The sequence below is a fragment of the Octodon degus genome, unplaced genomic scaffold (assembly GCF_000260255.1).
Source record: "Octodon degus isolate 3935 unplaced genomic scaffold, OctDeg1.0 scaffold00033, whole genome shotgun sequence".
NCBI lineage: Eukaryota > Metazoa > Chordata > Mammalia > Rodentia > Octodontidae > Octodon > Octodon degus.
This window is the reverse complement of record NW_004524609.1, coordinates 3,225,622-3,241,018: the sequence shown is the minus strand read 5'-3', so window position 1 is coordinate 3,241,018 and position 15,397 is coordinate 3,225,622. Positions and strand designations below refer to the sequence as shown.

The following is a 15,397-nucleotide window of genomic DNA, read 5'->3' as shown; positions in this document are numbered from 1 at the left end:
GGAGGGGAGGGGAGGGAAGGGAAGGGAAGGAAAGGGAAGGGGAAGGGGAAGGATAGACTAGACTAGACTAGACTAGACTAGACTAGACTAGACTAGACTAGACTAGAGTAGAGTAGAGTAGAGTAGTGTAGGGGAAGAGAGAGACAGGAGGACAGAGCAAGGTCCCAAGACTGAGTTAGAGATCTGGGGACTCACAGGGGCAACAGGGGTAACTGATAATAGCAAATTTAAGCAGGAATGACCCTTTGGAAATTTAACATTGTGGTGAAACATGTCACCCAAGAGCGCTCTGGGGAATCCAGTACAATCAAACTGCTTATTAAACAATGGTTTATGCATTAATTTAATCAGGCAAAGGTCTCAGTTAACGATTCATTACCTTTCTTATCCTCTCAGATTTGTGTTACTCCCTCTCCTTTTGTTTGCTGTATATAACTTTGACTGCAATCCTGATTTCGTCAGACAGTAAATAAATCAAAGAATAGGGCAACAAAAATAAAAATTGTATTTGTAATCATGACTCAGGAAAGTCAAAAGAGAACAATAGAAGAGATAGTTATGAATCAATCTTCCCACAAAATATTAAGGCCAGTTCAAACTGGCCAGCCCATCTTATCAATAATCCTGGAAAGAGAAGGGAAGTTCTAAAGAGGCAGGTCTATCACTGTAAAAGCAAATCACTGGCCCTGCTAGGGGAACAGGCTCCTGGAATTCTCTTCCTCTGGGACTGATAACAAAGGGCTTGCCCTGCCAATGCTTTCCATAAAGAAAGCAGCTTTTCCATTCTGAAGGACCTACTAGTGCGTATCTGGAGAGTCAGATCCAGATCCTGGGTTCTGTTAAGAATCTATCTACTGGGGCCTGGAAGATAGCTCAGTGGCTTAAGCGCCTGCCTGGCAAGTGCAAGGTCCTCAGTTCGATCCCCAGTGTCTATCTACCATTTTGGTGAGAGTCAAGGGAAACAAGAATCCAGGGAAATAAAGATTCTATTTCTTCCTCCACTAGGATTTTCAAAAATTAGGCTAGATTTTAAAGCTGCAAAAGACCATCAGTGATTATTTTGCTGAATTCATGCACCTACAATATATGAATGACAATGGAATACCCATCTCTGACAAAAGTAAACAAAAAAGGGGGATATAAATGAAGGTCTAGGGCTGGTGAGATGACTCAGTGGACTAAAGCACCTACTTAGAACAAGCTAAGCTAAGCAAAACACAGGGACCGCGGTTCAATCCCCAGCACCACATGCCAGCCAGCCCCGCCCCCTGGTGGGCTGAGCTGGCCACACACACACAAAATAAATAAATAAATAAACATTAAAAAAAAAAAATGAAGGTCCACTTGTTAGTAATATATCTTCATATACAAAATAGTTAGCATAGATATGCAGCTACTTTCTCTTAGTTTAATGAGAAGAAAGTTTTGAACTAATAGTGTTTAGACAAGATATCACGTCTACATCTTGTACTATGAAAAACTACTACAAAGGCAACAATATGCAATGTATTAGTGTAACTGTCTTACTAACCTGTTTTGAAACTGTCTCATTGCTTTTTTCTCAATAAAATTAATATATTTTTTTAAAAAAGACCATCAATGGGATGGTAACAACAATCTAATAAAGGTAGGAAAACTCACAATCCTTTGAGTTCCATTAACAACATGCCTAATTCTGGTCGGAAGTTGCTCCCCAAAGTTCAAATCTACAGTGATACAGTGCTAGAGATAATAAAAGTGATATAATCGATCCAAATTTACATTTGTACATTCATTTTCTGTGCAAATATTTTACATTCCATTTATGATCTTACAAACTTGAGAGGCAGTAGACATAGTATGTCTGAGCTTCTGATGGAAAAACTAATATTCAAACAGGTCATATGTCTTATAGTTGGTAAAATTATTGTGAGTAGGAATCAGAAGATCTAGGTTTGCTATCTGGCTCTACTTAATACCTTTGTGTAAAATCTCTCCAAACACTAACGTATAGTGCACGTGATTATAATTGTTGGTATTATTAAGTGTTATTGTGGAAAGCACTCTGTAAATTACAAAATCCTATGTAAACAAATCATTAACAACTACAAAACTTCTAGTCCAGTGCTCTTGCACTGCATTAAGTTATCACCCCACAGAGAACAAGCACATTGAAACACGGACTGCATGATAGCTGACAGGATGTCACACCAGACTGTGAAACCATCCACAGACCCAAGCCACGACTAGGTAGGATGAACATCTAACCATGCTGTAGGTTTCCAGGAACCTACTATACAGAACAGAAGAACCTACCTTGCAGCTAAGTACTCAAGTGCCCGGATGGCTCCCATTGCTAGCTAAGTACCCCCATTACTCCTATAGCTCCTCAGAATGCTTGTTATCAAATGCATTCTCTCTTTCAATCGGTTACTCAGCTTGTTTATTTAAGAAAGAGAATGTCTAAGATTCTACCAAGAGAGACTGATTGTGTTCTCCAGCTCATCCAGGACTCAACCCCCAAACAGTTCTGTCAATGAACTTGGCTTTCCTAGTGGTGACAAGCATGTGCCCCGTGAAGCTGTGCCAATCTCAACTTGGCCTTGTAGCCAGTGCCACCATTCTCACACTGAAGGACTATTTGCCTCTGCCAACATCATTCTGCTCATGAATAAATAGCCTTTATCATTAGCCAAAATGCTTGGGTTACCTTCAATTGTGACTCTGCAATTTGAATCTTTAGCTCAATTTGATATAATTTGGCTTCTCTTAGCCATTCAAATTAGGTTTTGATCTTTTAGTCCACTCTCTTCCTAACCATGGGCTTTCTAGCACAAGAACTGGTAATATAAAATTTAAAAAAAAAAGAAAGAAAAACCAAAAAACCCAAAACCCCATTTCACTCTATCTTAGGCCTATGTTGCAAAAACAGTAATACTGGGCCTGTCTTGCCACTCCCAGGGCGCACTGAGACAGCAATTGAGACTGGGCCTGGTGGCACACGCCTATAATCCCAGCTCTTGAGAGGCTGTAAACAGGAGAATCACTATGAGTCCAATCTAGTAGTGAGACCCTGCAAACCCAGTAGACCCTCTTTCCTAAAAAAGAAAAACCAAAAACCAATAATAAACATTAATCTACTTAGTAAAATGTAAAGTTGTATTTTAACAGATTATTAAGGGGCCAGGGAGATGGCTCAGTAGAATAAGCACTTGCCTGGCAAGCACAAGGGCTTGAGTTCAATCCCCAGTTCCGTCATTAAAAAAACAAACAAAAAAACAGATTATTAACATGATCAGGCTCTTTTCATTACACTAAATTGTAAATACCTCTCCCTCATGCATTTGCTCATACCCATCTCACTCTATTTCTTCAGAAGTGAATTCTCTTTTTGCTTTCAGGGTTTTGTTCTCAGGCACCGGGGAGATGGCTTGGTAGAATAAGCACTTGCCTGGCAAGCACAAGGGCCTGAGTTCAATCCCTGGTTCTGCCAAAAAAAAAAAAAAAAAAAATTGGGGGGGCCAGGGAGATAGCTCAAGGGCCTGAGTTCAATCCCCCGTTCCTCCAAAAAAGAAGAAAAAAAAAGAAAAAAGGATTTCGTTCTCAGTTAAAAGCTGCTATACTTCCCAGGAGAGAACACTTTACAACCTTGCCTTCATTAAGGGGAAAACTATCTTGACATTTTCACTGCCCCTTTACCTACTATTACTAATGGTAAATACTTTAACTTCAATGTCTTTCTTTCTTCTTTTTTTTTTTTTCAGTATCAGGAATTGAACTCACGGGGGCCTGCCCATTAGTACAGTTGTTTATTTATTTTTGTTTTTTGGCAGAACCGGGGATTGAACTCAGGCCCTTGCACTTGCCAGGGAAGTGCTTATTCTACTGAGCCATCTCCCCGGCCCTAATTAGAAATTAATTTTATTTATTTATTTATTTATTTATTTAGCGGAACCAAGGATTGAACTCAGGCCCTTGTGCTTGTCAGGCTTGAGTTTCATTTTCTAAACAACCATACTATTTCTAGCTTACCATTTTCCAAAGAACAGAATGTTAGGATTCCCACTGATGAGCTTATCACAATGTGTAGAAATTCATTACTTGCGTAGAAGGAATGAATGCACTGATCTACACCTTTCTAGAGACATTTAATTTATCCCTCTTTTCTTTTGGGGGAGTTAACTGGGGTTAAAGCAATAAACCAATAAAGCTCACACTGGGCCTTTTTATTTTTAAGATGGGATCTCACTAGGTTCCTAGGCTGCCGGGGCCGTGCTCTCATTTGCAATCCTCCCACCTCAGGCTCCCAGGATACTGAGGTCATAGGTCTGCTCCACCATGTCTGGCTCCATATACTTAATTTCTTGCCCAACAAATCTATAGTCTCTTTTAAGTCCCTATTGTATTAGGCAGCAGAACTTTATGTACTAAGTAAGCTATGTACTTACAGCATATAAAGTTGTACTACCTAATATAACAGCCATCAGCCACATGTGGCTATTAACTGAACATTTTAACTTAGTAACTCAAATAAAATTTAAAATTAAGTTCCTCAACAGCTACAAGTGGTTAGTAGCAATCATATTGGACAACACAGATATAGAACATTTCTGTCAACATCAAATTTATTGGACAGCACTAAATAAAGGCTGCTTATAAATAATATCATCTAACTGTACAGTAACTAGAATGACCAGTGTTCGCTACAAATCCACCAAAACAACTTGTTTGGGAAATTCTACTCTTCCAGCATGACAAGGAGAATTAAAAAGCACATTTGAGCTTTAACAGGCAATATGGGTCCTTACCAAAAATTTCTTTTTCTCACTGGCCCCTGCACATGAGCTTGTTGTTATTGTGGGGCTGTTCAGAAGGGTTGAGCTGCTGCTGCTGTGTTTTTTCTTTAAAAACAAAGAAACTGAGGTTAATAATTTGTATCCTCCATGCAACAGAAGAGTTTTTTTTTTTTTTTTTTTTTTTTTCAGAATAAAGTTTTAAATTATTCAAGCAAACTACAGATCCAAAGAGCTGATAGGTCTTGTTAACTTTACTTTCTAACCAATTTCCAATCCTTTTCACAACCTTATAACTTCTGATTTCACACCACTAACACAGCAGCATGCACAGTAAAAAGTCTGATAGTAGCTTTTAGTTTCAAAGCAGGATTCCCAAAATGTGATCCTGCCTTAAGAACTATCAGGGACTACTCCACTCCTCTTTTCCACAGAATGGCCTCCGAGTCCTCCAACTCCAGAAAGCTTCCCCTTTGCACCCACTAGCTGATATCCATGCTAAAGTCGTCTGGAGAAAGATCAGCTAACTAGAGTGGCTGTGCACATGGACAGGAAGGAAAGTGAGGTCATTAGGCTCAAGCCTGGGGGAGGGGACCCACTCCTGGTTAAATGCACATTCAAAAAGTGATTCTGTATACAAATAAGCTATTTCAAGAGATAACCCACACTATTAGATGGAATAATTTATAAAATAATATAAGAATGATCTCTATTTTTTTTTTTTAAGAATGATCTCTATTATCACCCCAGTTTTGTAAGATAATTACAACAAAGGAGCTTTCTCTCTTGTGCTTTCTTTCTTTTTTATGTATTTAGTACAGGGTCTACAGAGTTTCACTACACAGATTAGACTCGTAGTGATTCTCCTGTTTTCAGCCTCCCAAGCGCTGCTTGCTTGTTTGCTTGCATGCTTGCTTGCTCATTTTGGAGTTTCTGGGAGGGGATCTCACTACGTAGTATAGGCTGGCCTTGAACTCACTGAGATTCTCCTGTCTCAGCCTCCTAAGTGCTCGGATTATAGGTATGCACCACCACACCTGGCTAAAGCAGCTTTCTAAACTAATATTTCTGTTATAATATGGAACAAAAAGACCCTCGTCTAGGTTCCCTACAATTCCTAAGCAGGAAATACTTTGAGAGGCTATAGCTAGCAAACCACATTATAGAGCCTTATACAGTGGCACTTTGGTTCATGAATTTTATGATTCAAATGATTCTGGCTGCAAACCAAGTTGGATGAGAACCAAATCAAACTCAATGGTTAGGTTCAATGTTGCTCTTATGGGAAAATTTGATTCAGGTCTCCTCCAGTTTGGTTTGCAACCAGAATTGTGGAGAAAACTTGAGTACAACTGTATTTTTCTCTTAAATCCAAATGCACCTCTGAAGAACTGGCAGACAAGATGTACGTAAGAGAGGAGGTTAGCTGGTAAGAGACAGAACCATAAGACTTTCAGGGAGAAAACTTTACCACATGTGCCCAACAAAGCATCAGATACCCACTGGATACCCACTGTGTAGGAGAGCACCTATTTGTTCACTCATCTCTGAAGGCCAAAGTACCCAAGCACCAAGATGGTAAATGATGCTAAAGGCAAGAGGAAGAATCTCATGGCACATGAGTTTAAATGTTAACAAAAATAGGAGATAGGATCATGAACCTGAACAATAATAACTGTCAAATAGTAAAGGAAAAAAATTATATAATATTGTCCCCATAACAGATGAAATTATTCTCCACAAATGCTACGTACAAATCTAGATCATGGACCCACACATGGCTGGCATATATCACCATTTAACAGGCTGAAAGGAAGGGACCAACAGCATTCAACATTGATATTTAAGTAGCTGTAGCTTTTCATGTAGTTCTGATTTGAAAATCCCTCCCCACCAAATCTAGAGCGACACACACCTGCCTATTTGCGTGACTCACATCCTTGTTCTTCATGGTCTCATATCCAGACACCCGGGGACGTCGGCTCATCTGGAGAGCCACCAGATCCTTCATGATCGAGTCCAATGCCTCCTGCTCATCTGCAATGAAAGAGATCACTTGAACTAAGACACGTCAATACATAGCAAAGCACTTCTACAAATTAGTGCTCAGGGAGTTTTGCCAAGGTAAAATGACAGGTGTAGCAACTATAGCTACACACAGTGAATGCCTCCCAAAAGTAGACAACTGAGCTTATATTAGGGTAATTTGAACTTAAATTCTTATCAGACCTCCAATCAGACTTCTAGCAGCAATACATACCAACTGATTTTCATACAACAATCTGTCTAATGCCAGAAAAACTCAACCATGAAAAATAGATGAAAAGTTGAAGTGAAGAACTCTACAGCAGAGTACATGGACGGACAAGATAAATTCAGAGAAAAGTGAGTCTGGGACTTTAAGAATAGCCCAGCCCTATTCTTAAAGCTCATACGTAGGAAAATGTATCTCAGAAGGTACCCAACAAGGACCTCAGGTAGCTGCTTTGAACAAAAGTCGTTTAACAAGCCTAACCTGTGAATTCTGTCCTATGACTCTGTACAAGTTTACAGGCCTTCTGCTTCCCATAGGGAAATCAATGGCAATTCTATTGTTTTCCCTCCCTAACTGACCAAGCAATGCATTGTTTCTACCTTACTGGCTTTAATTCCCTTTTCTTGAAATAGAAAAGTTTTTCATGCACTAGAAACTGGCCAAAACCCAAAATCCAAACTACCGTAATTCCAAATTTTACAAAATTTCTCTGGTTCATTTAAGATCTTTGTCCATTCAAATAACATTTAGAAGTTGAAAATTAGCTGGAATATGAGAAATGAACTGTTATACTTACTTTGGTGACAACTCATTTGAGAACTTTAAAAGAATTTGATATAAGATATAAGCCGGGGGCTGGTGAGATGGCTCAGTGGTCTAAAACACCTACTTAGAAGAAGTTTAGCAAAGCACAGGGACCGCGGTTCAATCCCCCAGCACCACATGCCCGCCTGCCCCGCCCCCTGGTGGGCTGAGCTGGCCACACACACACACACAAATAAATTAATTAATTAAGTTTAAAAAAGATATAAGCCAGGCACATACTCCACAGGCAGAAGCAGAGGCAGAGAACTGTAAGCTTGAGGTCAGTCTGAACTACACAGTGAGTTCAAGACCAGCCTGAACTACAGAGTAAGACCCTGTCTCAAAAAAATAAAAAAATAAATAAAAATAAAAATAATTCACCCATACAGCTCCTGTCTTGTTCCTTTTATACTTGCTCTTGGGAGTATTCTAATACCCAGGAAAAGGACAGAATTCAGCATGAATCTAATATGCTCTTCCACATACCTCTTCCCTTTTTCTAGACCAATCTGTTCAGACGCCTGCCACTGCCCTCTGAGGATATGTAGGAAAAGACAAAGGTAGAAAGAGATTTTACCGTTTTTAAAAAAGTTTTTCCTTCTCCAGCTTTTATTTTCTTTTTCCTATTCTATTTTTATTTTGACACAAGGTTTCCACTAAGTTGCCTATGCTAGCCTTGACCTTGCCATCCTCCTGCCTCAACCCCCCTCTCCACCCCTGTAGCTGGGATTATAGGTTCTTGCAAGAGCAGAACACTTTTCAAGTTGAATCCACAAGTATGACTAGAGACAGCATGTCTTATACTCTGGAAGATGCTCCTATTATAAGAACTGGTCTGTCAGGTTAACAAGTTCTGCCAACCAACTTCTGGCATTACTTAATGGATAAACTTAGCTGGTAGTTCTAGCACTGAGAACAAACTACAGAAATGGTTTGGTGCTACTGCCTGAAATCTGTGATGCTGATAGAGGGTTATAGATTCTGATTTTGTGTCAAAGTCAGATATATTACTAGAAGCACATAAGTTCTTCAAACTAAGGACACAGATAAAAGCAGAAAGTAAATCAAGTGGCTCTTTTAAGCATTTCTCCCTGGATTAAGATTTTTAATTCAATTACTAATACTTCTTCAGTAAAGCATACTTGGAAAAACAACTTTTTTAGGATGTAGCAGTCAGAAATATGAACTCTGGAGTCAGACAAACCTGGATTTAAGGAGGCCTTGAGAAAATAATAAGTTTTTCTAAACCCTAATTTCCACATGTGTAAAATAGATATAATAAAAGCATGCTTTCTCAAAGCTACTGTGAGAGAAGAAAGAAATCAAGAACTTATAAACTACTTCTCACACTACCTAACACTTAGTAATGCTTAAAAAATGTTGGCTATTATTATTGTCAATAGGAAAAGGTCAGTGGAAAAAGACTGGAGGCCACTCAGTCTACCCTAGTATTTAATTTAATTTCTCAACTTTGTTAACCATTAGCAGTAATAATTTACTAAATATTTATCACATATTACACACAAGAAAGTTTTAAAAGCTACTTCAAGGCGTTCAAACACCAGGGATAAAAGGATAAATAATACACAAATATAAGATTACAGAACAAAATGAAAAGGCAATATGCACATCAGGGTACGTAAACACAAATATAAAAAAATATAGCTTTAAAATGAGTAGCAAGAATTTATATAGATGATTTTATATAATTATTAACAGAATAAAGATTCTTCCAAAAAGGCAAACTGTTCTAGCTTTGCTGGGAGTTTATGAGGTAAACTGAGGAGGAAAAGAGAAATGAACATTCAAATAAAAGACAGAGGGGAGCTAGGCAAGGTAGCACTGCCTGTAAATCTCAGCACTCCAGAGGCTGAGTGAGACCTTCACAAGTTTGAGGCAGCCTTGACTACATAGTGAGACCCTATCTCAAAACAACAAAACAAAATGGCCGGGGTTTGGGGGCGTGGATAAAAACAGGTCAAGACTGAGTCTAGGGGCTGGGAAGATGAGATGGCCCAGTAGAATAAGTGTTTTCCCAGCAAGCACAAGGGTTGGAGTTCAATTCCCAGTTCCACAAGACAGTCTAATCTTAATCAAGTAGAGTGGGAAGATGGGACGATGGCAAAAAATCCTTTAAAATTGGAAAACAAGACCACCACCACCACCACACAGGCCAAATCCAAAACCAAGGATAGGTCAAGCAAGTCCTGTGGAATTGGACAGGGAAAAACTAAACTTTAAAGGGCACTAAGAAGCTGGAAGTAGTAGAAAGTATCTGTGTATTTGTGAACTTGACATGTGAACAAGTTGGGGTAAGGGTAATAGTCTGCTGTAATCCTGAAAAGACTTCCTGAAGATACGGGTGGTCTGACACACTTAAAAAGCTACCAGCAAAAGGTGCTGAGGGGAAGAAGTTAATTCTAAAGATTAATAAATTAGAAATCTAGGAAGGAGGGGCTGGCGAGATGGCTCAGTGGTCTAAAGCACCTACTTAGAACAAGCTCAGCAAAGCACAGGGACCGCGGTTGGATCCCCCAGCACCACATGCCAGCCAGCCGCGCCCCCTGGTGGGCTGAGCTGGCCACACACACACACACACACACACACACACAATAAATAAACTTTAAAAAAAAAAAAAAAGAAATCTAGGAAGGAGAGAAATATTCACTGAAAACAGACAGAGAAAGCTGGTGTGGTGGTTCATACTTGTAACCCCAAAACTTGGGAGGTTGAAGCAGGAAGGTTGCAAATTGGACGATGTAATGAGATCCTGTCACCAAAAAATAAATAAATAAATAAATGAAAGAAAGGAGAGGGGAGGGGAAGGGAGGGGAGGGGAAGGGAGGGAGGAGAGGGGGAGGGGAGAAGAAAGGGAAAGTTCTGAAGCAGTATTTTTGTTTTTGTGGTTGGGATACAGGATCTCACTAAACTGCACAGGATAAATTTGAGCTTTGGATTGTCCTGCCTCAGCCTCACAGGTAGCTGGGATTGGAGGTGTGTCGCAATGCCTTAAGGATCAGTCCCTAGGCAAGCACTTTTTCTTCTCCTGCACCCTGATCTAAGGAAGGGGCTGCCAAAAACATGTCTCTCTCTTGAGCTGCAGCAGAAATTCACCTATCCAGCCTCAACTCATTACTATCTAAAAAGAAAGGGTGGGAGCACTCTTGAGGTATGTCCCATTTGTAAGCTCCCTTGGCTAAAAATCTAGACAATTTCCCAGAAGCACCATGTCTTCCCACAAGCACTGTCATCCTGTAGGATGTCTGTTTTCGATGCCACATACTCTTTTTTTCCATATACATAAATCCCTAGAGTAATAATTTAATCTGTTTTCACTTAATGAATTGATACTTCTTCATTTTGCCAAGGCTCTACCATCTAGCTCTGCCAGATCATCTGATCCACATTGCTCACCCAGAAGATCCTGTACTTCAGAGTATCCTTTTCTTTTTTCTTTTCAGAGTATCCTTGAGTCAGGTTTTTCTTTTTTTTTATTTTCATGGCATTTCACATAATTCTACTGCCTCCACACTGTCTACACCCAGGCAAATCATTTTACAATAATTATGTGGAAATAAGGCCCAATCCTCAGATCACAAGATATTTTTCTCCCTCAAGAATATGGTTAAGGGGCCGGGAAGATAGCTCAGTGGAATAAGTGCTTTCCTAGCAAGCACAAGATCCTGAGTTCAATCTCTGGTACTGAAAAGAAAAAAAAAAGGTTGAACCTTTGCTAGATCTCAAAGTCAAAGACTGGTGTTTACTTTCCTGTTCCTTGGATATATAATATATATACTCAATATTAATTGTTAATTCAAAATTTTAAAACACACATTACAATGTAAACCACTGCTTCTTCATAAATCAGTATATTTCACCACTATGTTTTACTTTAATATTTGATGTAATCAATCTGAAGTACTAGAGACTAGAGGATTATGCATGCTAACTACAAAATTGTTTTCTCCTTCCTGTGCACCCTGACACACTTTTGACAAAGTACTATATCTACAATCCACTGCACTTACTGGTTGATCATCCCTAATCCAAAAACTTAAAATCTGAAATGGGTTAGGGATGTTCAAACAGTAAAGTCTGCAAATATTCCAGAATCCCAAAACTTCTAAATTCTGAAACACTTTGGTCCCAAGCATTTTGGGTAAAGGATAATTATCCTACATACATTTTTCTGGTTTATTTGCCCTATCTATAACTTTTGGAACAGGATAATTTAAGGGCAGGAATTAATGCTATACCCCCAGAGCACAAGAAGCAGCAGACAAATGGGCACAGATTAAGTAGATAACTTACTAAAACTAGGATATATAATATATATCCTTATTATCCTGTGTATTCCCCTGAGCAATCTTCAGATGAACATTTACTTTTTACAAATGCTTAAAATTTAGTTTTGGGCCAGCTAGACAGCTCAGCGGACTAAAGCACTTGCTTAGGCAGGTGTAGGGACCATTCTATCCCCAGCCTGGCCCCTGGGGCGCACACTGAACAGTGACTGAAACTGGGCATGGTTTCCTACGACTGTAAATCCCAGCGCTTGAGAATCTGAAAACAGAAGATCACTATGCATCTGATCTGTGTAGTGAGACCCTGTACTAAATACATGAAAAAAAATAATTTAGGGGCTGGGGAGATAGCTCAGTCGAATAAGTGCTTGCCTGGCAAGCAAAAGGTCCTGAGCTTAATCCCCAGTACGGGGGTGGGGGTGGGGGGGGTGTCAGTTTTAAAATCCAACTGTCACTTTCAACTAAAATAGCTGCTGAGCCAGTGTGATGGTTTATGTCTGTAATACCACCACTTGGGAGGCTGAGGTAGGAGTAGTTAGGCCAGCCTGAACTACATATTGAGAGCCTGTATTTAAAAAAAAATATATATATATATATATATATATATATATATATTTTTTTTTTTTTTGGGGGGGGGGTGCTAAGCATTCTGACTCTACCAGGTAATCCAATTCTAGTCAAACTGAGCTGAGACTAGTCCTTATAGGGCACTCCCAAAAACTTGGAAATCTTAGGGATGCAGACTTCTCTGCAAACTACAATGATTCGGATTTGAAATCAAGTTGTCATCCCAGAAACAGATCATCTTTAATTTTCTAAGCAGTTCACTACAGTTTCTATAACATTTCCATATACATTTTCTAGTAACATATTCCACTTAGACTGCATTTATAAAGGGTCAAATAGACACTAGTGAATTAGTCTCAGGTTTTTGTTTTTTGGGTTTTTTTTTGTTTTGTTTTGTTTTTGGTCTCAGGTATTATTTACACCATTTGCTACAATAATTATTAAAACTGGGAGGGAACCCTAGTGTGACCAAGAAAAACAACCAACTCATCTTAATTGTTTTAATGTCACAGAGTATCAGAGCCAAAAACAAAACAAGACAAAAATAAAAACCAGAATATTTCCTATTATTTACAGGGATAAGTTTTAGTTTCCACCGAGAGTAAGTGGGCCAACAGCCAGTATAATAACCAACCTGTTTTTAGTAACAACCCCAGCTATCAAACAAGGCTGAGTCTGGAGCACAGAACAGTTCAGGAAATATTATTAGCCAAAGAACCTGCAGAGCAGGGACCCAAATTTAGTCCTTTCCTCACTGGGCTGGTATCTAACAAGTTTAACTAAAACATGTTTGTTTCTATTAAACCCTATATTTTTTCCTTTATTTAGTTTGGTGCTGGGATTGAACTCAGAGCCTCATGGGTGCTGCTGAACTATAGCAACCAAAACAAACTAAACTGGAGATTTGAATTTTTATCAATTTATATCTCTAAAATGAAACTAGTATTTCAAAAAAACTGTGTTGTCTGCGTGTCCATATATCCTTGCTGAGTCATATACAAATCAAGTAAGAGCCAAGTGTCTGACAAATTCAACACCTTTATTTTTGTTTAAAGATCATCCACACAAAAGAGGAAGGGGTTGAATGAGGATCGCCAAGTTCTTAAACTAGCTTGGCTAATATACTCCAGCTTCCAGGGAAACCAACCCCCCTTCACTGTCTCAGTTTCTTGGTATAAAACTGACATGGAGACAAATGAGAAGATACTGAGTTCCTGGTCCATTTTTCTTTGGGGCTCTGGATCTACTTACATATTTCCTTTCCTCTCCATTACTGTTTTTCCATATACTCACATTTAAAGTTTTTAAAGAGGTCTTGAAATGTGAAAACAGTCTCACATCTAGGAAATAGCCCTGTCTCTAAACCATGCGCTCACTGGTTTTGCAGTCCAAGTGCAGAGTGTGCTGGGCGGCGGGGGAGGTGCACTCCAGTAATTCCACCACTTGGGAGCCTGAGACTCCCAGCCTGCACTATGCACAGGGAGACCTCATCTCACACAACCACGAAAGTGTAGAACGGCAAGACTGTATACTTTCAAGTACTTCACGCTCCCCTTTGAGACTTAGGGCTGCCTCCACAGGCCAGGAGGAAAGAGGAATTAGAAACAATATTACAATACAGGTCCATAATTCAAAGATATTTCTGTAAAGCAAGATAAATGTTTATAGCCTGGGGAGAACAAAAAGAATTCTGTCCCTCATTTATAGGAAATGTCCAATAAATAACTGATGAGTTATATATTCAAATATCGGAACTTAATGGGCCCGGGGAGATAGCTCAGTGGATTAAGCACTTCCCTGGCAAGCGCAAGGGCCTGAGTTCAATCTCCGGTTCCGGAAAGAAAAAAAAAAAAGAACTTCATTTGGTTCTTTTTAGGCCTGACTTTCACGGGAGATCTTCCTCAGGAAAATGTATTTCTGAAGTACAGCATGAGAAGACAGTAGGCCAAGCAAAAGAATAAGCCTTTGCCTTTTCCATACTGTGCAAGGGACAGCATGAATCAGAATAGGCCAATTCATTCAAAGGCAGTGTGGAGATGGGTCACAAATGAGTATCTGGCCTATGTGACATAGCATACCCTTAACTACTTGCAAAAATGACTTAGTCTTGCTACAAGACAAAGTAAACATCAATACTCTTCACATGGCGAACTTCACAGAAGGAATTAATTTTACAAAAGATCTTTCACTAAAGTTATTCCTTTATTACTTAGGTCAAAACCAAATATTCCACAAAATTTGCGATTAGGGACAACAGTATCACAACACTTGTACCAACAGGAAAGGCAAATTACACACTTAAAATGCTAGTCAAGTCATTTGCTGAAGTAGCAAAAACTTCAGTTCAAATGCTGCGCGTGGAAGGCGTTTACAGCTTTTCTTAGATTACATCCTCGCAGCAGAAAATGCAAATATTGACTAAAAATGATTTCATAAAGATATCTTCGTAAGGTGGATGTTCTTTTAAAAGTAAGAGGGATTTCGTACCATAACAACAACAGAACTAAAGCACTGCACTCAGATGTTTCACAAAGTAGGGGACAGCTATGCATGACCAGCAGCGCCCGGCCATTTCCCACCTCCGGCGCTCTGCGCGCATTTCGCAGCGCGCGGCGGACAACAGATTGGCGTCGAATCCGCTCGCAGCGAATCCCCGCTCGCCCTCCCCCCGGGCCCGGCGCTCGCGGAGCTGGAAAGCAAGCCCGGGAACCCTCACAGGCCGGCCTGTGAGCAAAGGGAAGGAAATGACACAGGCAGGGAAAAAAAAAAGAAGCAAGTCAAGGAAAAGACACAGCAGCAGCTGGGCCTGCCCCAGCCCGAGCCCGCAGCGCTCTCGTCCCCCGCCCTCGGCTCGCGGGCCGGCTCTCCCGGGCCAGCGCGAGCGGCGGGCTGAGCACCGGTCCCGGCCCTGCCGC

At 40.0% G+C, this 15,397-nt stretch overlaps 1 protein-coding gene across 2 annotated transcripts in view; it reads right to left on the bottom strand.

Annotated features, from left to right (window-relative positions):
* Map3k3 (mitogen-activated protein kinase kinase kinase 3) overlaps window positions 1-6,804 on the bottom strand; it is a 66,832-nt gene extending 60,028 nt beyond the window's left edge. For both annotated transcript variants that reach the window (XM_023713976.1, XM_023713975.1), the window contains exons 1-2: window positions 6,688-6,804; window positions 4,788-4,880 (exon numbers count right to left, since the gene is read on the bottom strand). In XM_023713976.1, the coding sequence (XP_023569744.1) occupies window positions 4,788-4,880; window positions 6,688-6,783 (189 nt within the window). In that variant the 5' untranslated portion in view covers window positions 6,784-6,804. The remainder of the gene's footprint in view (window positions 1-4,787; window positions 4,881-6,687) is intronic.
* Window positions 6,805-15,397: the final 8,593 nt, after the last annotated feature.